Source organism: Falco peregrinus, chromosome 12 (genome assembly GCF_023634155.1).
Source record: "Falco peregrinus isolate bFalPer1 chromosome 12, bFalPer1.pri, whole genome shotgun sequence".
Lineage (NCBI taxonomy): Eukaryota > Metazoa > Chordata > Aves > Falconiformes > Falconidae > Falco > Falco peregrinus.
In genome coordinates, this window is record NC_073732.1 from 18,481,306 (window position 1) to 18,505,916 (window position 24,611).

Here is a 24,611-nt window from a genome sequence, read left to right on the forward strand (position 1 = left end):
CAGCATACAGACCTTGAGAAGGGCAGCAACTCCGAAAGCTCTCATTTCCACCCCTGCTCTTCTACCCCCTCAAGAGTCCTTTGGCTCCTGATTTGTGTCCTGGAAAGGACTGCAACCCCTCCAGCTCCCTCCCTGCTCCCCCACATCACAGACGTTGCTCTGCCCTTGGGTTTGGGCCATTTTTCTATGGAGTTTAAAATCACTTCTTGCACCTTGTGGTCTTTTCACCCCATCTCTTGGCGGCATTTTCCCATTCACACTGCGGGAGGACCGGCCCAAGGGGCTTGGCTGGTAGCCTCCACTGTCCTGCCCTGCACAACCGTTCAGTCTACCAGTGGCCCCGCTGCAGCTCTTCGGCCATGGCCCGGTTCTTGCCGTAAAATGACAGATTTAATCCTCCCTGAAGGCTGCGGTGTGGGCAAGCACTCGAAAGAGGAATGGGCCTGTGCATGGGGAAGGGACCTTCAGAACAAAGAACAAGCTAAAGTGCGTGGCCTTTCGGTGGTGGCCCTTGGCACAGGCCATTTCGGGGTGCCAGCCCCCCGCCGCGCTGCCACCGCACCGCACCTCCCCGAGCGGGAGGCGGCAGCTCGGCTGGCTGTAACCGAGCAGCCGCCCGGGGAGCGCCGTTTGCTGCGGAGGCTGCCGCCAGCACGCCCAGCGTGCCGGGACCGGCCCCGGGGGGCCCGGCCAGCCTCCCCTACGCCGCGGGCGGGCGGACGGCGGCCCGGTTGCCGCGGGATGCCGGGCGCGGTGCCCGAGCCTTGCGGCCACCCGGGGCCGGAACGTTCCGTGCGCGGCCGCGCGTTCCGGGGGAAGGATCTGCGCGAGGGACACCGGCGCCGCCATCATGGCGGCCTGAGGCGCGGCGGGCACGGCGCCGGGAGCGGCAGGACCGGAGGCCAGGCGGAGAGGTAACGCCGGGGGAGGGAGCAGCCTCCCGCCCGCCCCTCCGCGTACCGACTCTCTCCCTTCCCCGCTCCGCGGCCGCGTCCCGGCGCTGCCGGGCGTGCTGCTCCCCGAGCCCTGAGAAACGAGCGGGGACCGGGACTGGCGGGTGAGGGGCGAGGGGGCCCGGCGGTGGGATCCCGGGTAAATCGGCCCCTGCGGCGGGGCTCGGCCCCCTGGCTGGGACACGGCTGCCGGCCCGGCGGGGCCCGCGGGTCCAGCCGGGGGTCTGTGGGGCCGGGGCGCCTGGCCGCATCCGCAGCGCGCCCCCCCCCGCGGGGCCTGCCTGCCTCCCCGCCGCGGGACCCCCTCGCGTACCTTAGAGGGGCCGCAGCAAGGCGTGACCGGGGGGAGAGGCCCAGCTTATCCCCGTGTGTGGGTTTTGGTAGCCTTTGGGCAAGCTCCGTTCAAGTGTCCCCCATTTGTATTTCAGTCACCTCTCACCAAGGCCAGGCGGTTGTGTTGAGAGGTGGCCAGGCAGTCCCGGTGACACGGCTGTGCAGGCAGGTTGCAATAGCAACGTGCTTGTCTGAACCTTAAAAAGGGACAAAGAATTGGTGTTTTTTTTCCTAGCAGGGCATGGAGAAAGCCAGCCAGTCTTCTGTACTCATACACCAGGTGTACTTTGATTACCTGTGAGGGAGGACAACAACTCGGGAACCATGAAATCTGGATCTCATTCCCAACGCAGTAGTTCACTTGCTCTCCTGAGAATATTGCCTGTGCTCTGTGTCTGTTCCTTATCTGTGAGCGAGGAGAGCAGTACTGATGCACCCTCAGATGTATTAAGAAGCCACACTGAGCATTATTGTATTGCAGGGATTTCTCAATCGAAACTGAGGTGCTATTCAGTCCGGCTGTGTGTGTACCTCTGATAAAAAGAATCCCAAAGAGGCTACACCGAGAGCTGGGAAATCTTTGCGTGGAGAGTGCAAAAGATTGCCTCCTCGGGTCGAGACCGTTTGCACCTGCAGGTGTAATGGAATGGAGTAATGTGTATTTTTAGAATCTGACTAATAAGGAAAGCTGGCTGCATTGCCTTCACGAGTCTTAATTTGATTAAAACAGTGCAAACACCTGTGTAACTGTACTTCCCCTGCAAGGGCAGATGTCCCAGTGGTCACACAGAATGAGTTCTCTGGTGCTTGGTTTTCTTCACCAAAGGTTACATGCTGTATTTGATAATTGTCCAATACAAACGCAATGCAAAAAAACCTTATCTGCTAAGTTATTTGTTTAGTGTCTTGAATAATAGGCCTCAGAAGTTTTTTCTTAGTTGTTTGTAAACAAGCAACTTATTTTGTTGGACTTGTCAATAAATAGCGGTTTACATTTCAAAAGCAACATGTTGGTGCTGGGAGACAACATGCACACCAGAAATGTCAGGCAGCAGCTGAAGACAAAGACCTCTCTTTACAGAGACTTAAATAGAGCCCTTTGTAGAAAGAGTATTTTTATCACTTAAGCTTTCCAGTTAACCCAAAACAGTTTAACTATACAAAGTAGGCTGGTAAGCTGCTTACAGGCCACAGTTCTTTTTGCCTTTTAGGCTCAGAAAGCAATAGGAAATAGGTACGCAGGCTTTACCTACAGTCAGCGTCAAAGCGAAAAGTATCATGCACGGGCCTACAAGGTGGATCAGTTCTTCACAGAACATTAAGTTATTTGCTGTTTTGAAGCTATGTAATGAGGAAGGAGGAAGTCTTAGCTGGCCTCTAACAGACGTAATAATAAACATATTTGCAGTTAGCATTATTTGGCAGCTTCAGTAGAAGTCTGAAAACAGTGTGGAATCTAAACTTTCCTACTAGCAAGAGTAGCTAGATCCTTTTAGGGAACTGACCAGACAGTCTGCAGAAGTTTTGCTCAGATATTGTGTGAATTGTTTTTGCTCCCCGGATAAATCAACAGTTGAACCTGCTGGGTTCCTGGCCCGCTCTCTGCTGAAGAAAGACCTGGCTCTGCTGACACTGAAATGTTACTATGCTGAGCATACCTTCTGATCCACTGCCAGACAGAATTCAGCAGAGGAGAAAGGATGTATTAAAATTGTGTTCTTCTATTGACAGATTGAAAACCTAGAATGGCAGGAGAACAGAAACCATCCTGCAATCTTCTTGAGCAGTTTATTTTACTAGCCAAAGGTACAAGTGGCTCTGCTCTGACTGCCCTTATAAATCAAGTGCTGGAGGCTCCTGGGGTTTATGTCTTTGGAGAGCTCTTGGAGTTAACAAATGTACAAGAGGTAAGAGATGAGTTTCTGTCCTAATGCCCCTTTTGCACTCCCAGTACAAGGGATACCCAGAAGTTTCCACAGACAGCCCATGTGGGAAATTTCTGTGCCAGGAATAAGCCTGGCATGACTTATCTTGGTTCTGAGATGTTTGTGCATGAGAGATTGACATTGCTTTTGCCTGTATATATTAGATGTTAAGAAATGCCTATATAAAGCTTTGCTACCTTAATGCAATTGCTAATACAGCAAAAACCTGGCAGCAGCACAGTAACAATTTTAAGAAGGCACCTAGCCAGCCAGCAGTGAAAAAATCCCTTTCTACTTCTTCATTGTCCTGGAAAGCATAACTTCAGTGCTCTCCAAAAGTCTTTGTGAACAGATGTCTAGTGTATCAGGCCTGGGTAGTAACCAAATCCAAACCATTTCAAACTAAGGTTGAAAGTAAGTTCCAGAGCTCTTACTGAGAATGCCTCGCCAGCACCTGCATCTACTACAATGAGGGAATCTAGGTTGAGTATCTCTGCAGCTGGGGTAATGTGGCGTACAGCAAGTTTGGCTTTCCAAACAGGCTCTTAGACATGCTGAAAAATGCCTCTATGGTTATTCAGCATCAAATCACAAGTAAGTTTTTTTCCTGGATCTGTGTGCAGCAAATGGTATTAAGAAAACCCCCACTCAATAAAAGTCACTGCTTGGTGCTGCAGTTGTTCCAGTGAAGTGTTTGCATGTGAGAGAAGCGCTATTGCTTTCAAATGCACTCAACTTAAAATGTTCTAGCTTGCTTTGCTTTGAAGTTTTTGTGGCTCTTCAGGTAAGCTGTCTTAGCTTTCCCACTAACAGCAAGGGTGCTTAACTGACCAACACCATTGCCTGCTTGCTTGTCACATGGTGAGAAGAGCTGGCCCTGTAGGTTGTCAGCTGAAATTGAGTTGCCTTTTTCTTTTACCTCCTAAGGTGCTGTTCAAAGCAGTTGACAGTCCAAACTGTAACTAAGTTCTGGTGCATAGAAATGGCTGGATCATCTTGACTCTAAAACTGCTGAAATATGCTGCTACTCGTAAGGCCTTAGAAAGGGTCCTGCTCTTTAACATGGGGGCATAATTGCTTCTCTGGGTACTGCTTGTCCTGTGTAGACTTCAAACGTTCTCTGGAGAAGTTGCCTACCAGGGTCGTGTTGGCTGTTACTGTGTTACGTGGAATTTCTTTTGTTTTCTTCCCATCCAGCTTGCTGAAGGGTCTAATGCTGCTTATTTCCAGTTGCTGAACCTGTTTGCATACGGAACGTACCCAGACTATGTAGGTAAGGGACTGCCGCCTGTCTGCAGAGTACGAGACTGGCTTGCCCGTTAGAATTGCAAGAGGCAGTTCTTTGCTTTCTGTGGTACCTGGTGTAGTGTGGCTGGGTGAAAGTGTCCAAGAACAGAATTTGCTTGGGAGGAGAATTGTTCACAGGGTGTCTGTGGGTCATACGTGCTTTTTAATTGCTAAGACATGAAGGAGGGGCTAGAGACTGTGGTGTTTTACTGGTTTGGATTGGACTGCAGCACTGCATTGAATTGGTCTGTAGCAGTATTCATTGATGTTCGCAGGCTGCTTACCTCTGCAGAATGCAATTTCAGACACCTGTTTTGAAATTTAGATGATACCGGTTATGGAAGCTGCAGAAAACCTAGACAAAATTGTTCTGCATTATTTATAACAATCTATAAGGTTTATGGGATAACCTTTTATTCTGTGACGGCATTGCTGAAACAAAATGAAGAATTTCTTAGCTAGAATACAAATCGAAATAATGACTTTTATACAGCTTAAGAAGGACTAGGTGTGAATCATCTTAGTATCTGTCGAGATGTGCTTTTATCTCTGGTGCTTATACTTCCATTCTGCTACAATTTAATGCTTCATTTGTGGGTAGCAGCCTAACCCAGACCATTGCAGAGTGTGACAAATAATTCTGTCATAGTACTGGCTGTCACTGTGGTGGATGAGCTATCCGGTTCCTGTAAGGAGAAGTGACATCCTAAGTGTGAGGACTGGAAATTCCAGTGGCTGTGGAGCAACACGAGCCTTGTGAATTCTGTGACTGATGAGAGGATGTGTTTGCTGTGCATGGATCTTGTGTCCTAGCATGTGACAGTGCAATTCATTCTTCCTTTTCTAGTAAAGAAAAAAAAAAGGTGTGAGAAGTAATCAAAATGTAGAGCACTGAATGAGGTGGGATGGATGGGAGAACTTGAGTGGCCCTGAAACACTAATTTCCATTAAAGCAGATCTTGTAAAGAGTTTCTTTGCTTTGGAAAGCCGCCAGTTTCCTTTCTGTTTTTAAATATTCATGAGGCACATGGATATAATACAATGACAGTGATGCCATCTAGATTAGTAATTTCTCCTCTCTTCCTCAGCCTGGTACTTTACACTTTCAGGGCAAAATACTGCAGTTCTTCAGAGAAATAAAACCAGCTTTATTTACAACCAGATCAGCGAAGGGGGAAGATTTTATTCTCTCAGCTTGTTAATGAAATAAAAATGACTTGGTGGTAGAAATAAAGCATTGACCAACTATTTTGGCAGGACACCACGTGTGCAGATGTGAATTCCGTTCTAATTCCAAAACCAGAATTACTGAAGAAGCAGAGAAGAGTGAATTGCCAGCTTGTTTTTTAACTTTTCCCCTCTCCCCCTGGGTGTGCTGATTTGTCAGCGGCAGCCGCTTTCTGCTCACCGGCACCCACAGTAGCTGGACAAGTTCAGCCTTGCAGGGTTTAGTGTAGTTTAACTAGGCTGAAGTTCTGCAGCCTGGATTATATAATTCTTGAAGAAAAGTCCTAAATCTTGTCTTTTTAACATTAACAGCAAACAAAGATAACCTGCCTGAATTAACAGTGACTCAAAAAAACAAGCTGAAACACTTGACGATTGTAAGCCTGGCTTCCAGAATGAAGGTAAAGTACACTGTGTGTGATAGCAGTTGGTTTTTTGTTTGTTTTTGTTTCTGAAAATGGCATCAACTCCTCTGAAGTTGTATTGGACTGCATCAGGACTCACAAAAAATCCTGCAATTAGTAAAGTAATATAGTGTTCTCTTGTGTTGCATTTGGGACATTCATGAGATCTGGGGGTGTCTGAACTGCCATACAAATTGGTCAGCAAGTGCTGGGAAACTTTGTGTGATGAGTTTCACTGCTGGAGTTGAAGAATCATTCTTAAAAATGCTGACTTTTTGTTCTAGAGAAAACTAAGCAACACTCTTAATTTCTTCTGCAATCCCATTACCTTTTTTCCTCCAGAATGAGTTGTGCCAAAGCTTTAGGAATTAACAGAGTTGTGTCAGAGTATTACGTAGCTCAGTAGCAGACGTTTGTTCTGCCTTCTGCCGTGATCAGTCACGGCTGTACTTTGAGGTTCAAGTGTAATCTACAGTAAACATTTGGGTCTTGACCTTCTGAGACTTAGCTGTTCATTTTGGCCCTAGGACTGTTAACTTATTCTTGGACTTGCTGTTTTTAGTGCATTCCCTATTCTGTGTTGCTGAAGGACCTGGATATGAGGAATTTGAGGGAGCTGGAAGACTTAATTATTGAAGCAGTTTATACAGATATTATCCAAGGGAAGCTGGATCAACGAAACCAGGTGCTAGAGGTGGATTTTTGTATCGGCAGAGACATTCAGAAGAAGGACATCAGCAATATTGTCAAAACACTCCAGGAATGGTGAGGCAGTCTCTCCACCTTGCTTGTTCCTTGTACATAGCTAGTCCTGTGTTTTTCTTATTCCTCAAAGTTTCAAGTGCTGGTTCAATTTCACCATGTTCAATTTATCAGGAGGAGGAGTCTATTGGGCAAGTTTTGCAAGATCCCATCTACAATTCCATTTGTGTTATGTATCAAGCCAAACTATACTAAGTCTTGAGATTCTGCTCTCACTATAGCTTTTACATGACAGAACTCCAGTGAAGGGTCAAGGCCTTTTTAAACAGATGTGCCAAACTGGACTCGTGGTCCTTCTGCTGTTACACTTGATAAAGAACCACAGAACTATCCATTACTTTTCAGCCTTTCTCACTGTGATGAGAGCTGCACGGGCAAATTCTAGAGAATCACAGTTCTTTGGAGGGGCTGCCACTTCACGGTTGAAGTTTCAGATGCCTTTGTTTGCCTTCTTTTTGTTCCTATAAATGCGGTCTATATGCAGCCATATTGGGAGTGTGGTACTATCTTTTTGTACTTTTGCCAGGAAGCTGCTTCTCATCTTTGTAGGATTCCCTTCCCACCCAGAGAAATTCCCTGGAGCCTGTGGCAGGTTCTGAGCTGACTGGGAATTGCTTCCTAGTTGCTATGGTAATGAGTGCATGAAAAGTAATTAAACTGCTGGGCAAATATGTTGATCTGAGGTGGGGGCAGGTTTTTTGCTTCTTTACTCCAGCTTTCTCAATCCTGTCATGGTGGCATGGCTCTGGCAGCTTCCAGGACCTTTCAGCATTGTTTGCAAGGTAACAATGAACCCACTGCCAATTCCCTTTCCATCCCCTCCAGTTACAAGTTCTGTGTTGAGTGCTCTTGTCTTTTGAACACTTAACAGGCAGGAGGATTATCTCGATATGACTTCTTTCTTCAATTTTAAAATGTTACTCCTGAAGAATGTGTTGTATCCCTGTTTAAGCAGTAATTCTAACTGAAAAGGAAGTCTAAAGCGCATTGAACCTGCGCTTTTTGATGGTAAAAGTCACATGGACTCTGTAAAGAATGCTGTGAAATACATCAAGTAAGCAGCAAAGCTTTTTCTTGCCAGCTTTTTGGAACTCTAAGTAGGAGGTATAATTTAATAATCTAAACTTTTAGTTGAGCGTGACTTTTCAGATTGCCTGATTGAGGTGCTCCAGAGAGAACTCATAAACACTGTTGGACGTTGTTTGTGTCTTGCAGGTGTGATGGTTGTGAAGCAGTTCTTTTAGGAATTGAGCAGCAAGTACTTAGAGCCAACCAATACAAAGAGAATCATCACCGAACTCAGCAGCAGGTAGAGATGGAGGTGGGTACAGAGTCACTTCAGACAGCGCTATGCTTTTTGATAAATGTTTGTTTATTGAAGAAAATAACTTGGTAACATCTGGTTAATGGTCATGGCTTCTCTGAAGTAGGCTAGCAATCATGCATATCAGATGTGCTGGTTTGAGGTAGGAAGAAGACCTATCTGCTTCCCTGTGTTAGTAACACCACAAATATCAAATTTGCCCGCTCTGAGCAGGCTGGAACTTTTCTTTATAAATTTTTATAAATATAGGCTAGGTGACTGCACTAGCTATGGTTTCCTGAATTGATTTGTTAGGAAAAGTGTGCTTTTAACAGAGAGCTTTGAGGCACTTCTGTTATTTTTGTACAAGGCAGGAAGGAAGGGAAAAATGGTTCTCTTGGTTCTAAACCTGAAAGTGTAATTAACAAAAACCTCACGAGTCTCACTGCTTTTGCAAAAAGTGCCCTCAGCAGCTAGCTGCCTTTTGCGGGGTCACACGCTCGGCCCCGTGGCCTGGGAGCGCTCCTGCCCCTGTCCCGTGCGCAGCTGGGCGGTAGGGGGCAGCACAGGCACGCGATTTGAGCTCCGCGGAGGTGTGTGTAGTTGTGAGACCGGCTCTTGGCTGGTGCAGCTGTAAAGGTGAAAATGGGCCTCCCGAGACACTCGCTCAGGGTTTATTTCTTGCAGAGTGCTGCGTCCCTGCAGGTTTACGTTTGCCTTCTGAAGCAGCATATGCTTGGCGGCTTGATTGGTATCCATAGCACATTTGGTTTGCCAGATGCCTTTGGCCTGGAGTTGGCACACCTGACTCTCCAACTTGTTTTGGCCTGTGGAGTGTTTTAAAGTTTGCTCATTGTATTTCTGGTGAGCCCTACAGGGTTCCAGGGGACAGTGTGTGATGCCTGGTGCTATATCTCTCCTTTTCAGCCAGAGTAGCAGAAGCACTACTGCTGCCTCCCACAAAACAAACTTCTGTTCCTACTTCTAGGAAGTATCCGTGGCTCAGACAGGCAGCTAGGCCTAATGGAATTTTCCCTTTTCAAGTGCTGTCCTAAGTGTTAGGTCTGTTTCTTTCACGGTCTCCTTTGTCCTTCATGCTTCTAGCCAACAGCGTGGTAGGATGGCTGCCTTCTGCACCAAGGCAGTAGTAGGTCCCTCCAGCCAGCGAGAAAGATGGTATAATATTGTGCCATTCTCTCTTAGACAATAAAAAGTAATCTCTTGTTATTCTATATTGGACTCAGACTGGAAATGTTAACAACTCTAGCTGTAAGTGAGAATGAAACATTACCTTTAATAAACTCAAGTGCAGAGCATGTTTCTGGTGGGAGAGTTTATTTTATAATCTCCACTCTACACTTCAGAGGTTTTTCAATATGTTTATGAACAGAGTTTCTGCTGCGAGGGGAGGAAGAAGCAGATGCTGATTCACTGTCTCTTCTTGGCCAGGTCACAAACATAAAGAAAACATTAAAAGCTACAGCCTCATCGTCGGCACAGGAGATGGAACAGCAGCTGGTAGAGCGAGAGTGCCCTCCACACACAGAACAAAGGCAGCCCACAAAGAAGATGTCCAAAGTCAAAGGGCTGGTCTCCAGCCGTCACTAGAACATACCATCTAAATGTCATTCAGCTAGGAATGACAACAGGAGGAGCAAAAAAGGGCCTGCGTCTCCTTTTTCAGTGGGTTCTGGGCCAGTCCCTTCCAGGCTGGCAAATAAAAGCCCCGTTTGAATACAGCTCCCAGTTAGCAGCACCTGGCTAAGTTACACTGTGCAGCCCTATTAATTTCCAGGGTGTCCCTGTTCTGGTCCTGTAAAGAGGAACTTCTAAAGAGAGGGACTAACCAAAAGGGACAGGGAAAAAAAAAATCTGTGGACAGTTTTTCTCCCTCCCAGCCAGTCTCATTGCTGCTTAACCTTGAGGAAGCTGCTGTAGTAAGTCAGATCTTGGGAGAACTTCTGTAGCCAGTGTCTGAATCCCAGGGTTGAAGTGTGGCTACCAAAGCCAGGCTGGGAGTGAGAAAGCCATCAACACAGATATTTTCATTCCCAAAGGGAGTGCAGAAAGGTTTCTAGGCCAGGAGCTGCTTTACATGGAAGTCTTCAGCCTTTCCACTACCCCTGTCTATTTTAAACTGGGGTGAAGTTCACACTACCTCGCTCTGTGAAGATGAGATCCAGTGCTGGGCTGTTTACTTAACTGTCTGTTTACTGCCCTTACTAAGCCCTTTAATCTCTCACAGATTTAAAGCACTGCTCTGCATCTCTGAGGCATCAGTACAATAAGGAGGAAGCAGGCTGCTCTTTCAAGCCTTCCTTCTTGCAGGTGGTTAGGGGTATACCAGAAACTGTTTCTTCTGAATGTCATGTGACCTCCCAGAGCTGCCTGTGAGTTGTTTCCCCCACTGATACCTTCAAAGGGGAACACATTCACTCTTCCTTGGATGCTAGCGACAGTGGTCTGCATGGGAGAAGAGCCCATTTAACATCGTGGCAGGCTGGTGGCCCAGGACCCACTGGCAAGGGTCGCAGCAGCATCCCCTTGCTGAAGCAATGGACTTGACTAGTCTTTCTGAATTTTGAACACTTTCAGGTTGTATTTTCCTCCCTTTTTTTGTACATTGTTGTGATTCTGAAGCATTTCAGCCTTTGTTTTGTGTTTTTTATTTTGTTACAGATTAACTTCAGGTCATTTGCACCCAGTTTGGCAAGATGTGGGGTTTTTTTAAGGGGGAGGATGGGGTTGGCATTGAAACAACAATTCACAAAAAAGCACATTTTAGAAAAAATTAAAAATGCTGATTTAATGACAGTCTGGAGTCTTGGCTTTGAGGCTGGTTTAGGCTTGTAGTCCAACAGCACTTGTTCACTTGAGCATTTACTTGATTCTTGACGTTACTAATGTAATGTCAAGAATCAACGGCAGGCCTGACTAATCTCCCTGGTGCCTCTGGGAGGCAGGGAAGTGCTCTTCGCATTTTGTCAGTAGTTCATCTTTGTCCAAATTTGTGCAGAAGGATCTGTGGCAAAGCCAGTAGCTAAGCCCAGTGCCCTGGGCCTAAACACCTTTGATGCCCGATTGTGGAAGGTTCGTAGTTGTGCTCTGTCTTAGGCCAGACAGTGCCTTCCTCTGGGTCTAGCAGAGAGCTGCTTTGTAGTTTGGCCCCTGCATTTCACTGCCCTCTGGGCTGTAAAGAGAAGGGCTTTCTGTGAGTGGGCAGGGGAGCTGTTTAAGCAGAGTACTGTGACAATGCTCCAGTCCTGAGCCAGCTGTTGCCGGCACTTACTTGTGCAACGCACGTGCCTTCCTCTTACTGCTACCACAATTCATTGCCGTCTGCGTGTTTTCAGTCCTCAGTCACAGGGCTTGTTGTACATCTGTGAAAGTAAATTCCTCTCCTCCTGCAGTGCAGGCCCACCAGCTTTTAATCTTGAGGGGTGGATCTAAATACCCCCCATCCAGCGTCCTCTGGGTCAAGCCTATTAATTCCTGATTCTTTGCCAGCTCTCTCTCCCCTAGAAATGCTAGCCCGAACACGAAGCCTTCCCCTATACCTCAAGGGAACTGTTTCCCAAGCAGTGGCAGTACTAGCTTCAGTACTTGCTTCTCCCAGTGTTTAGCTGACAGCTTCTCGGGAGGTGTACGTGGACTTTGTGTACCCACGTCTAATAGATCTGTGTGACGGAAGCGGACTGAGTGTTTCTGGCTTTCTGTGTGGATAGCTGCAGTGTACTGGTCATCCAGTTCCTCGCTAGATTTGACTAGTGAGGAGAGATTCTGTGGTTCTCACTAGCTGTTTTCTTCCCTTCCCATTTTTAATATCAGTCCTGCAAAGAGGCAGGAGGAATACAAATGCCTTTGGAAACTGTTTTAGCTGCTCGGCAAGCCACGGTCTGCTGGGGAAATAGATGTGAATTTGGCATCCTTGGTGTTTATTCCCTGCCAGTTACAGGAGTCACATTAGTTTGCTGAAGCTTCTTTAGTGTGTTGGAAGTTTTCGGGTTTGTTCTTAGGTTTTTGCTGTTCTCAGAGCTTGGCTGGGGGTGAAGATCTTATTCATGCTTCGGTACACATTGCCTTTGATCAGCAAAGAAGCACGGGAGGAAATAGCACTTTGAATAAAGAGCTGTCCCATGTTTGATGGCGGTAGAGGACAGGGAAGGGAATGGGGTATTGGAGGGAACTGAGCTGTTTGCGTTTGGCTTTCCTGGTGTGCCAGCGACGTGCTTGGTGCCGCAAAAGGAGGGGGGCGTCTTTGCAATGAGCCCAGGCTGAGATGAGTCATTAACAAATGACATGCACAGAGTACCTGGGGGAGGCAAACAGCTCTGCAGCAGCTGGTTAATGAATCTGGCTTGAAGGAAAGAGTTAGAAGCTATTCCAGGAATGAAGCAGAAGGCATAGTTGTTAACAGGGAAGGATGCAGGAGGTGATACGCCTTTCGAGAAGGACAACAGATAAAGACTGCATTGGCTTCCTGTGACTACAGGGAGGGCAGCAGCTCGGAGCAGAGTTGTGCGAATTAGGGGCTGATGGGAGCTGAATTGCAGGTGGTTTCGAGTGGGGAGTGCCTGGGGATCTTAATTGTGCTATGGGGACGAGAGGGAGGCAAAAGCAGAGGTAGATTTAATGCAGACTCCCATGTATTGCATGTGCCTGCTGGAGGCAGCTAACACAGCTTGTGTGAGCACTGCTGGACACTGCTCCCTGATGTGGGGAGCGCATCCTGTCCTACTTTGTTTTATGGCAGCAATGGGCTGCTCCAGCTGCAGCTCACTTCAAGATTGCAGCAGGACAGAGTTTGAGCTATTGAACTTCTGTTTGCTTCCTCCACCCGGAGGGAGACAAAGTAGATGGAGCTGCCTTCCCCCTGCTCTTCAGGGCTTTATTGTCTAGCTTCGTGTTCTGCAGCTCCACTTGTACTAGTGCTTGTTTAATATGGAATTGAGCACTGAGCTGGAAAATGGAAGAGGATCTCAGCTGATTGCAGTGCTGGTAGACTGCCCTAGCCCTAAAGCTGTGCCTCATGCTAACAAATGTCCCTGGCATTCCTGCTGTGACTCAGTTGATACCAGCTAACATCAGGCAATTCTGGAACATGATAAAGCAATGTTGATGTCAGTCTTACAGAAAAAAAAGTTTTGGCTTGAAATCTATTGTTCTTTTGCTTCCCTCCTCACCACCTTAATTAAGTTGAGCGCTAGCTTAGTCTTCTGTTGAAAGCAGGAGGGAAAGTCAGTGATGCTGACAGACCTTTCTGTGTTCAGATTAGAGACCTGTCCTGCAGTCAGTCTTGTGCAGCCTTCTGAAGTCCCACGGGTGCTTGTGGAGCTGCACGCAGGCTTGCAGGTCTCTCTCTGTGAATCATGTACAGGAGTAGGACCAGCAGAGCTGGGGAAAGTGAAGCTTTTGTTCCCATAGAAGAGAGCGGTGGTAAGAGATGGCCATTTTTCCACCAGCCCTGCAAAGTGCATTTTGCTGAATAGCTTTCTGTTCCTGGAAGAATGGAAAATGATACAGAACCCTGTGGGTGTTTTTGGTTTTGCTTTTAGTGTTCTGATTATCCTGTGAGGGGAAAATGCCTTGGTCCACGTGGGCAAAAAGGAAGTTGGACTTGTTGCAGGGGAGGCAGAAGGGAGAGTGCCATCAATTTTGATAGCGGTATTAGAACGTAACAAATCGTATGGGTAAATCAGACTTTTCCTAAACTTTCAGTTCTGTACAGGTTTACATGAGTGCATCTAAGCTGTTCAGAGAGGCCTCTGATTTTGAAAATGACATAAAGCCTACCTCCTGCTGGGGTCAAATAAACAAAAAAGCTTATGCATTTGTAGGCCTATTGCAAACTTTGCAATGGAGAGCAACAACCTGCTCTTTATTATTCTGAGTAATGGGGAAATGGAGAAATTAAAGAACCTGCCCCACAACTGTATAGACCCAGCTAGCCAGATATCTGGCATCTAGTACCATACAAAGTTTTCTGTTGGTTCCCCCCCAACCAAGTCCTCTATAGCAGCTGACCTAACGCCAGAGAACCAAAACCTTAAACTGTCTAGCTTATTTTTGTGTAATCTGAGAGAGCGTAACCCAGGGGCATCAAGAAAGGTACATTAAAATTTAAAGTGATCTCAGTTCCAACTTGTAACCTCAACCTTATATTTTTATTATGGAATTTTAACCGGACAGACTGATTGAATTTCTCGGCAGAGTTTTTAGAAATATGTCGTTGTTTCACTCTGCTCCATGGCAAAGGTCGGTGTCTCTCAGGGAGTGTTGACATTTTGCTGATATTTCATCAAGTTTGGCCCTACCACAGAGCTACCAGAGGTAAGAGAGGTGTGCTGTAAAAAGAGTGCATACTTACCCCCTTGCCTAGGCTGCACTTCTCAGTGGCACTGTGATGCCCCCATCTCTGGTTAGTGAACCAGGCAAAGAATTAGGCAGAGCAGCACTTTGCTCCCTGTCTCCAAATACACAGGCACACACGTTTCTTTTTTCCCATAGTGTGTAGACCTCGTGGGATGCCCTGCAGGTTGCGTGAGTATGATAGCTGTGACCATGGCTTTTTCTTATCAAGAAAAGATGTCCCTGCTCTAGCAAATGAACATATACGCTGGAAATTCTTACAGGTAATGGGATTGCCATAAGGTCCTTAAATGGTCCTGAAATGCGTGTGTCCACATAGCGCGCAAAAGAATTTGTGCCAGTAATCCTTGCTTGGTGTAATTTTAGTAGAAGATAGGGTGTCCCTGCACAGCTTCAGGTCTCCTATAGAGGCTTGTGAGTTTGTGTATCATTAGGGCATTTTTGAAGAGCTCATGCACACGTGATACCTCTGTGTTTCCAGAAGAGTGAGGCCTTGCTCCATCAGAGATCAGCCTTTTTGTGAGTATTTTGAGCTTGTCTGACCGTAGGGCTGTATCTTCACGGGTATGAGGTTTGGAAGTAGTGTTGTATAGCCCTCCAGACTTTCTGAAGATGCTGTTTACCTCACCAGCCCTGATGTTTCCGTTGCTGTCTCATGATCAGCACAGTCCTAAGGCTGGTTTGTGCTGACGCAATGCAATCAGTAATGTCTTGGTGTTTCATTGTCACCTTCACAGCTGTTAGAGAGCACCAGTTCCTGCAGGATCACCTGCCAGCTGTGATGCTATACCTTTTACATCATGACTGTGAGATGACACCTCTCCTTGCTGGCAGACAAACCAGGTGGGTAGGCATTGCTCCTCAGAGCTGTTCTGCATCTGGGGAGGCACAGGCTGTTGCCTGGTTTAGCGTAATGGAAATCAAGGACAATGTTGTAAATAAGGGGCAAAGCACGGAGCTGTGTCCTATTGCAGCTTCTGCTGTTGCAGAAAGCAACTTTGGGCAAATCAGCTCCTCTGCAGCTGCATTTCCCAAGACAGCCTCTCTCTTCCATGCTGACTTTGCGACAGGTTTGTAAAGTGCTTTGGTCTCCTGGCTGGGCAGAGGTTCCTTGATGATGGAATTGAAGATGCGTATGTATGGGAGGAGGGGAATCTTAAAGCTTTCAAGTTTTTCTAGAAGTCATCTTTCTCCTGTGTACCATATACTCTTCTTTTCCCTGATGCAGATGAGGTGGTCCACTGTGGGAATATCAGCCTGGAGTATTATGGGTAATATGCCAGGTTAATTATGGAGGGGGCAGGAAAAATAGCCTGTGCCGTTTTCAACAATATCAAAGGGATGCTACCTAATGATTTTCCTATTAGTTCTTTTCCCAGCCTGCCAGAGTCACTGCAGAGGTGTCATTTACAAAAGCAGTTTGCAACTCATTACCCTGGATTTTCACTGTAGTTCTGCTCCAGAGAGCGTAGGCTTTTGCTGTGTGCCCCAACCTAATGAATTGCCTGATTCAGTTAGTGCTGCCATCCCTTCTGACAAGGTTAGTTGCTGACTGACAGGAAGGGGACTGAATTCAATTCCCTTCTTGTTTTTGACTAACACTTGTGTCAAGTGCAGGCTCCCTCTGGAAGCTGCCCTGTGATCCTTTCCCTTTGTTTTCCTGTGTTCTGAGGAAAGCAGCCCATGCTTGGAGAAGTCCTAGAGCAAGTGGCAGGGGCATGTGTGTTGCTGCCCACGGCAGTCCCTGCTCAGTGCCTCAAGTCCTTTTCCAGCTGGAAAATTCCAATGCTTTCCTGCTCTGGGGCTATAGGCTTTTCTTTTTCTTCATTGGTTTGGGATTTGCTGTCACCTGAGCTGGGCTTTGTAACCCTTCAGCAATAAATACCTTGGAAAAGTTGCATTAATGGTACCAGGGAAAAACATGCAATGTGGGCTGGGGGTACAGAACTGATTTCCCATATGTTAGAGGACAATTGTGTCCCTGTTGTGGGAGCTCCCAAGGTCTGCTCCGGCCTGTTTGGGCTTTACAAGGCACTTGTACAAGACCACAGGAGAAAGCTCTTACCCTTTTTCGCTAGGGAGCAGCATGCTTTTTCAGGCCGGAGGCCTGTGGCTCATGTCATGCTAGGAATAGCTCCTGGAGAAGAGAAATTGAGGCTGTTCCTCTGTCATGTCGCAAGTGCTCCCACTTGGAAGCTGAATGTGGCTACTGCTGGTTCAGCTGGTAGCACAGTAAATGTGTAGGTCCCGTGGGTGCTAGTTTGACCTTGGTGTGGGCAGAGGAGCTTAAGACTCCTGCCACCCTCACTTCCAGGTGTATGCACACACCTCTGCTCAATGCCGTTCTCTGAGCCTGCTGCTGAGACACCAGGTGCCACCCCCCTGAGGCTGCAGCTTGCATCCAGGACAGCTCTCGCTGTTCAGTTATGCTGTCTGGCTGGGACGTGGCAAGGGAGTTTTCCAGTGCTGGCCCTCGATCCTTTTGCTGGATGTCTTGAGGATTTGACCTAGCTGACCCACAAAGGAAGCAGTGATGTGAGATCGATTTGTTTCTGCTGCACTTGATGCCTCCTCCCCTCTTAATTAGATTCCTGTGGCCCCTCTCTTTCCTGCTGGCTTTGTTTCCTGCTGAGCCACTGTCAGGGAGACCCAATTGTGGCCTTTCCAGGTGCTTGCTGTGCTCTAATGAGCCGTTTCCATTTCCTATTCTGGCCTGCCCACAGAACCGAGGAAGGTGCTTGTCAGCGCTCTGAAAACTGACCTCTACTCACAGTGCCACTCTCTGCCCATCAGACCCGCTGGTCTGGCTGTGCCATGTGGGTGCTAAGGTTGAGTGGATCTGGAAGTTTTCCCAAGTGCTCTTTCACCTGAGTTCTGCCTTCTCTCTTGCATATTGGCTCACCCCCTCCACATGGGCACGATGTTCCCATCCTGCTGGTGGGAAACCAGCATGCTGAGGGACAGGGTGACTTATCCCTGGTCAGAGCGAAAGCAGCAAAGCGAGGAGCCAAGCTGTTATCCCCTCTTTCTGCACAGGGAGCTCTCACTCTGATCGCTTTCCTTCTGCCAAACTAGTGTCCTTTTGCAGTGCAGCTTTGTCCTTTTCCTTGGGCTTGCTCTTTTCCAGGAAGCCTGGGTGGATGGAAGGAATCCATGCTGCGGGGCTGTGCTTCTCCCCTTGGAGTACGCTGCAGAGGAGAAATGGGAATCGAGACAGTATGCAACCCCAGGCTGTGATCTCTGGGATTTCCCCCAACCTGACCTCAGGTTCTGCCCCACTTAGGTGGTCGAATTTTGTGGATTGAGTCCCTGAGACCGAGTTCCCTCTGCTCTGTTGAGGAGAGCCCCTCTGTCACTATGCAGATGGTTTCGTTCCAGCTCTGGCTTTGCAGCAAAAAGCCAAAACTGGAAGGGGAATTGGCCCCACCTTGGTCCCCACCTGGTACTCTGTTGTGGTCAGTGCTCTGGCTTCATGCTTGAGGACCCTGAGGCGGACCTGCACTACCACCTTCTTATACCACTGTTCAGACCTGGTGCGCGAGGTCTGAACAGCAAGTGATTCCTTATTGTCCCGTAGGTTTGCTGGGTGGCAGTGGACAGTCCCCTCTGATGAGCATCTCTTTAGGAGCTCCTGTTACAGTCTCTCCTTTGCGCTAAGGATGTATGGAGCTGGTAGGGTGGCCTTCAGAAGTGTTGTACTTGCCTTGCTGAGCCCTGACAGTGGGTTGTCACTACCTACAGGCATCTCTGGAGGGCTGTAGCTGACCCTCAGGCAGGGCACCAGGCTGCCAGCCACCTGTTCTGCCTCCCTTCCTCCCAGGGTCTAGAGTTGGTTCCCCACAGGCAACATCTTGTGTGGTCTGTCAGCTGCTGCTCCCCATCCAGCTGGACCCTGGACATTGTGAGGTGGGTACCTGCCTCTGATTGAGGCTTTGCACGTATGAGGCTAGAAATGTCATGTGCACGCTCCTAACCAGATGATTGAGCTGTCGGGTGTCTGGATAAATCCCCTCGTTCTGTAAACCTAATGTTCTCTAATAGCTGGGGAGAGTCTGGCTGGAGGTTTCTATGGTTTCCTGGTGGTTGCTACGGAAAAGGATCTCTTTGCTTCTAGGTCTTGGTGACTTTGTTTTTGCCCTGTCCTAGGCACTGGAGCCCTGCAGAACATAATGGTTGTTGTTCCCCAGCCCACTACAATGGTCAGGGCATAATTTGTGACTCCTGTCACGGCTGGGCTGGGCGCCTGCCACTCTGTTTTTCTCTAAGGCCTCTTTGAAGATTGAGACCAAAGAGCCTTCATCCAGGAGTCTGCGTGTTTGCTGTGCTCCCCACCCCCTCGCTTGCTGTTTCCTTTAGAGCTCCAAGTCATTTTAACAATTTATTTCATGCACTTTACATAGCAAGAAGCTGTAGCAACAGCTGTGTCCGTGAATCCTTACCAGGCAGCCCTCAGTATATTTTGGTCTGTCTATGTATTGTCCCAGGCACAGTTAAATAAATCACTGCTGGAGGAAGGGACTTTACAGCTTAGCAGCAAAGGTTTGGCAAATGGGAGTATCAACAAGATACTCAGGGAGCTGCTGGATCCTAGAATAACAGCACTTCTGGCATAAAGCTCTGTTCCCACCAGCACAGCCGGGGGCCAGATCCAGCACAGTCTCTTTGTTGCTGTCAGCAGGGACTGCAGCTCCGTACAGCGCCCAGTGGTAAAGCTATAGTTACAGGATGAAATTTGGACCCAAACCTGCAGGCTGGAAGCAGTTAAAATGCGTCTAGGCCAAATGCTGCTCTTGTCTCGCTGCTATCAATCCATGTCTAGGCTGTTGAACATGATGGGCTTATTTCCACGGGTACCATTCAGGATCTGGGCACAGATGAGCTGCCCGAGGCCATGTGCTCGCAGGGAGTTCAGTTGGGTTCTGCAGCTGCACGCCGCGCTGGGCAGGATCTGGTCCATCAGAGCATCATGGAATTGGGCACAAGTTTACTTTTGCATATGGGATTAAAGCTTAAAATATCAGCTGGCCTTTTTCTTGCTCCTTACTTTTCTAAAACATCTGAACAACTTCTTCTTGAACTCTGTTAAAATCAGTCAATCTGACATTAAAATTGTATGTGAATTTGATAAATAAAGACAGGTTACAAAATGCCACATGGAATGATTTTTTTTTAAAGTTTTTCAACTACTTAGGACAAAAAATGTTACAATGCTTGACTTTTCATTTAGTTACATAAATAATTTTTTTATAAATATCTCTTTATAAACAATATATAAATAGCTTTACAACATAAATACATTTATGCATGACATGAATTTACAAACAGCAACGTTATACAGCTGGCTTCATCAGTCTTTTGGAAAAGCACTGTCCCTTGTCTTGGTGAGTGTTTGTATATATAATATATATAAGATAGAGAGCACTTTTTAAAAAAATAACAAAACCAAAACAGCTGGTGCCATGACTCCTCGTACCAAAAAGAAAAACACAGCCACATCTTTTGTCCATTCCGGGGGGTCTCTGCTCTTCTAGGCGTTGCCTGGGGGATGGCCGTGCCTGGCCATGATAGGAGAAAATGGACTATGGATTCAAAGCCCTGCAAGGAACAAGAACAGAGTGCCTGTTAGTACTTGTCATACAACACCGCTTACCCGTCCCAAGTGAGAATAATCCTGGTTGTGGGGCCGCAGGATGCTGAAGGCAACGGAAGCCCTCACCTTTTGCTTTCTGGCTATTTAGTGTTTAGGGGAGAGGCCAAGGGAAGTGTGCTGCTCCTCCTGGCTTTAAGTCTAGCAGAAATCTTTTTTTTTTTTTTTTTTTTTCCCCCCCCCTGATGAGAATTTAATGAGAGAGGATGGGTGCAAGCTGGCTGCACAGCGTGCGTGTGCTTCTTAGAGCCCGGAGCTGGGTGATTCCTTGGCAATACTGGGGAGCCACTACATGAGGGAGCAGAGGGGTAGCACCCATCCTTCAGGGCAGGGCCATGGAGGTGTGAGTTCATCTGCGTCTGACCTGCTGGCGGGGACCTGGCCAGAGTGGTGCCTCAGTCCCCCCTGGCACCCTCGGGGATAGCTGGCCAGGCCAGGAGCTGCTGTGTTTCTCCCAAACCGGTCACTGTGGGGATGTGATGCTTCTCTCGCCTTCAAGCACAGCAGCCATGGAGCATGGTGGGAAGAACTTCTCCCAGCTTCGCGTAACTCACTCGGATGCAAAGCTGGAGTTTGGAAAGTGCTACCCTTGGCTTTCACCACAACTGGGAGACACCTGGGGAACTTGTGTACTGTTTTTCCTTAAATGAGAACTGGGGTGTGTCTGAGACAGGCTCCTCGCTCATGCTCCCATCACAGAAGTACCCTGCCCTCTTCCTGCACATCCATAGGTCACCTGCGTCTGTCAAGCACAGGGAGCGACTGGGAACGTATGGCTGCACCGGAGCCCCTGCTGCACCCTCCCCGAGCCCAGGGCTGTAGCTCGCTGCGGGGGCGATGGACCGGGGGTCCCCGGGCCTGCTACAGAGGCGCAGGCAGGGGAGGCAGCCGAGCGGCGGGAGGGCTGCTGGGGGGTGCGAGTGCAGTTAAGGCCGCCTCTGGGGTCCCGCCCTGTGCCCGCCAGCACCGCCGCGGCTGGCAGCGGGCTCAGCGAGCTCAGCGCCCGCAGCAGCGCCCACCGGCACCTCGCGCGCTGCGGGGGCCCGCCCCGCCCCGCCCCGCCCCGCCCCGCCCCGCCGCGCGCTCACCGCCAGGGGTCCCTCAGCAGCCGAGGCCGCTCATGGCGCCGATGCGGTCCAGCTTGAGGCCGAAGCAGCCCTTGCCCAGGCCCTTCTTGTGCAGCCCCTTGTGGCGGCGGCCCGGCGGGTCCTGCAGCAGCCGCGCCCAGCCCGCCCGCGGCCGCGTCTCGGCCCGCGCCTCCCGCGCCTCCCGCGGGCCCGGCCCGCCGCCGCCGCCGCCGCTGCTGCCGCTGCCGCTGCGCTCCTTGTCCCGCTCCTTCTCCCGCTCCGCCGCCTCGGGCGGACCCGCCGCCGCCGCCGCCGCCGCCGCTGCCGAGCCGCGGGAGGCCTGGGGGGGAGAGGGTCAGAGCGCCGCCGCCGCTTGGGGCCCCCCCGCCCCCGCCCCGCGGCTGGGGACATCCCCGCTAGGGACTCGCAGCGGGGTGGATGCACCCCTCTGCGCTGCGCACCCAGGGCAGGGGTCTGTCCGCACCGCCCCCCCCCCCCCCCCAGCAGTGTAGACCATCACTCCGCGGCTGTGCCCAGGGCATCCTCCCCCCTCCTCAAATCCATGGTCCCTGCCCTGGGGTCAGAGCATCCCCCCACCCCACCCCACCGCGGTGCCTTTCCAAGTTCCCTGGTCCCCAGCACTGCCCTGGTCACTGTGTGTCCGCCCCCCCCTCCACCCCCGGCTGGGATCACTGCATCCCCCTCAAAAATGGCTAGTGGTGGTGCACCCCCTCCCCCCATGCTGCTGTCACTACACGCCCCCCCCGCCCCCCCCCCCCCCCCCGTAATCTGAAGGGGCCTGAAGGCTGACAGGGGACACGGTGACCCTGCCAGCTTTCAGGCCCCTTTGGTCACTGTGTCCCCTGCCAGCTTTCTGGCCCCTTCAGATTACGCGGGGTGCATGTGTGTGTGTGTGTGTTCCTGCCCCCCAGCCCAGCTCCGGAGGGGTGTCACTACTCTGAGCAGCTCTTCCTGTGCCCCTGCCTTGCAGAATGTCCCCAGCAGCAGTGGGGAGACCAGGGCTCCCCTTTCCCGCTGTCCCTTCCCCTAGTTACTGTTCTCTGGGTCCCCCCACTCCTCCTGTTCTGATCCACAATTATGGGGGGCACAACCCCTTCCTTACTGCCCCCCATCTCCCAGGCTCCCTGTCTCCCTGCTGGAGGCTGCTGCCCACCCAGCTCTGGGATTGCTCACCCCCATTCACCTCCCCTCCCCCCCCCCCCCCCCCCGTATCACCCCTTTCTCTGCAGCCTGCACCCTGGTTCCTTACAGGGACACCCACAGCTCTGTTCCACCACTGTCCTGGAGCACCCCTCAGCCGGTGTCCCCATCTCTGTGCCCAGCCCACGGGGCAGTGCCACCCAGTGTCAGTGGCCTCTGGTACATCCCTCCTCCTCAGCATCGAGGGACACCAAGCTCCCTGGGGCACCCCCATGTGGGGACACCCCGTGTGCCCCTGCCTGACCTGTTTGGGCAGGGCTGCCCGGAGGGCTCTGGCCTCACACCCTGCCTGCCATGCACCTGCTGCCCACCCCACTGCAGGTCTGCTCCCCTGCCCCAGTGCCCGCCACAGAGGGGGCCCCCACAGTGTCACCGGGGAGCCCACTGATGCCCTCCTCAGCCCCGATCCCGCAGGGTACAGGGCACACAGCATCCCCCTCCAGCCCCTGATTCGGGGCTGATGTCCCCAGGGCACGCACACTTGGGACAGCCTGGAGAAGCAGGGGGTTCTCCTAGCCCCTAGCAAAAAGCCCATGGGGAAGGAGGACTTCGCACGGACTCTGCTGCCCCAAAGTCACCCCACGTCTCCCCCCTGTGCCGTTAGGACCCTCAGCGGGATGGGGAGAGAAGCAAGAGCCAGGGGGCAGCTCCAGCCGTACCTTCTGTGGGAGCTGAGACGCCGGCTTCGCCTCCAGCCTGACGGAGAGCAGAGCAAGTAAAAGTCCACCAGCCAGCAAGGGTGAGATCTGCATCCTGCGAGGCCGAGCGAGAGGGGGGCCGGGTGGCAGCGGGGAGCCGGGGGGAGCCCTGGGGAGAGGCCGGGACCGATGGGAGTCAAAGTTCAGAGCGGAGCCCCGAGGTCCCTCCTGCCGCCTGCGAAGTGCCGAGCTAGTGAACTTGGGCTTTCTGCTTCATTCATTTTATAACCCAACCTGCTCGGTGATGTCATCTAAACAACCAGGTCCAACCCGGCCTCCCACTCCACAATAACAGGAATTTAAAGGGGGGGTGGTGGTGTCCCCTCTCCCCTGGCAGGAACAAATGACACATCAGCCCAAGGCAACCAGTTCAGGGAGTCGGAGAGCAGAAAGGGAAAGTGGGGGGCATTTGGCTTCACACCCCACTGCCCAGCCACCCCTGGACCCCCCTGCAAGCCGTCTGCCCTCCCCTTGCCTTGCTGCCCCGCGGCCCCTCTGCTCCCTCCTCTTCCCTGGTGACCCCCCGCAGAAGAACACGGGCCAGCATGGGGTGGCTGTCGCAGGCTGGGGGGGGGTGGGGGGGGGGTGGGGGGGCGCCGGGGGGGGGGGGAGGTTAGGGCCCAAAACACAGGAATGGGCACAAAAAGCACTTTTTTTCCATATCCAGGGTTAAATCAGAAGCTGTCTGTCCCTCAGCTTCTCTCCCAGGTCCCTGCTTGGCAGGAGGGGTGTCACTGCCCTCCCTGGCAGGGATGTTGGGGCACAGGAGGATGCAGGGGGCAGTGGTGCTGCTTGAGGGCACCTAGGTGGGTCCCTCAGCTTAGAGGGGGTGACCTGCTCTCTCTGTTCTTGCGGGGGGGATGAATGGTGTCCCTGGCCCTGGGGATGGGACTTTTCACATACCCTGAGGTTGTCCTCTGCAGGACTGAGGGCACAGTCAGTGTCACAGGGTCCCTACTGGGGACAGGACCCCGAGGGCTGACCCACCCACCACAGGGCTGTGCAGCCTGGCCTCCTCTGACCTGCTCCCAGAGCTGGAAGGTGCGGGAGAAGGATGTGACCCTGGAATTAACTCCAGCAGCTCGCAGAGACTCTGGGGACACAGTGGGGGCTTCCCCCTGCCCTCCTCCTTCCCCTTCAGCATGCAGGAGGGCAGGATTTGTGCCGTTGCTGCTGGCGTGACTGGCATCGGGCAGCTCTAGGGCTCTGATTGCTTTTTGCTGATGGAGCTGGGCACCCCCCCAGCACCACGGCTAGGGGTGATGCTCTTATTGGGATCAGGCCAGAGGAGAGACACCCCATTTTGCAGAAGCATGCAGGGCTGGATTGCACTAGCCTGGATTTGCACCCCAAATCCCTTCCCTGGGACCTGGGACGTGCTCTCTGCTCTTCTCCCTCTCTCCAGGGTCAGGTCC

General features: G+C 50.7%; 2 protein-coding genes across 4 annotated transcripts; one reads left to right on the forward strand and one right to left on the reverse strand.

Moving 5' to 3' along the window:
* Nucleotides 1-719: 719 nt before the first annotated feature.
* Nucleotides 720-19,715, forward strand: COPS7B (COP9 signalosome subunit 7B). Of its 3 annotated transcripts, none has more exons than XM_055817659.1 (7): nucleotides 720-914; nucleotides 3,018-3,193; nucleotides 4,409-4,484; nucleotides 6,038-6,126; nucleotides 6,692-6,894; nucleotides 8,107-8,212; nucleotides 15,301-19,715. In XM_055817659.1, the coding sequence occupies exons 2-7, from the start codon at nucleotides 3,032-3,034 to the stop codon at nucleotides 15,343-15,345; spliced, it is 681 nt and encodes a 226-aa protein (XP_055673634.1). In that variant the 5' UTR covers nucleotides 720-914; nucleotides 3,018-3,031; the 3' UTR covers nucleotides 15,346-19,715. The 3 variants fall into 3 exon arrangements, with proteins under 3 accessions (XP_055673634.1, XP_055673633.1, XP_055673636.1); XM_055817658.1 differs by lacking the exon at nucleotides 15,301-19,715 and adding an exon at nucleotides 9,644-11,008 and having other exon boundaries at nucleotides 739-914; XM_055817661.1 differs by lacking the exons at nucleotides 720-914; nucleotides 4,409-4,484; nucleotides 15,301-19,715 and adding an exon at nucleotides 9,644-11,008 and having other exon boundaries at nucleotides 3,055-3,193.
* An 84-nt stretch (nucleotides 19,716-19,799) lies between these two features.
* NPPC (natriuretic peptide C) lies at nucleotides 19,800-23,557 on the reverse strand. Its single transcript, XM_055817663.1, has 3 exons — nucleotides 23,158-23,557; nucleotides 21,299-21,617; nucleotides 19,800-20,158 (listed from the first exon to the last, which is right to left on the reverse strand). The coding sequence occupies exons 1-2, from the start codon at nucleotides 23,248-23,250 to the stop codon at nucleotides 21,312-21,314; spliced, it is 399 nt and encodes a 132-aa protein (XP_055673638.1). The 5' UTR covers nucleotides 23,251-23,557; the 3' UTR covers nucleotides 19,800-20,158; nucleotides 21,299-21,311.
* Between the last annotated feature and the right edge of the window lie 1,054 nt (nucleotides 23,558-24,611).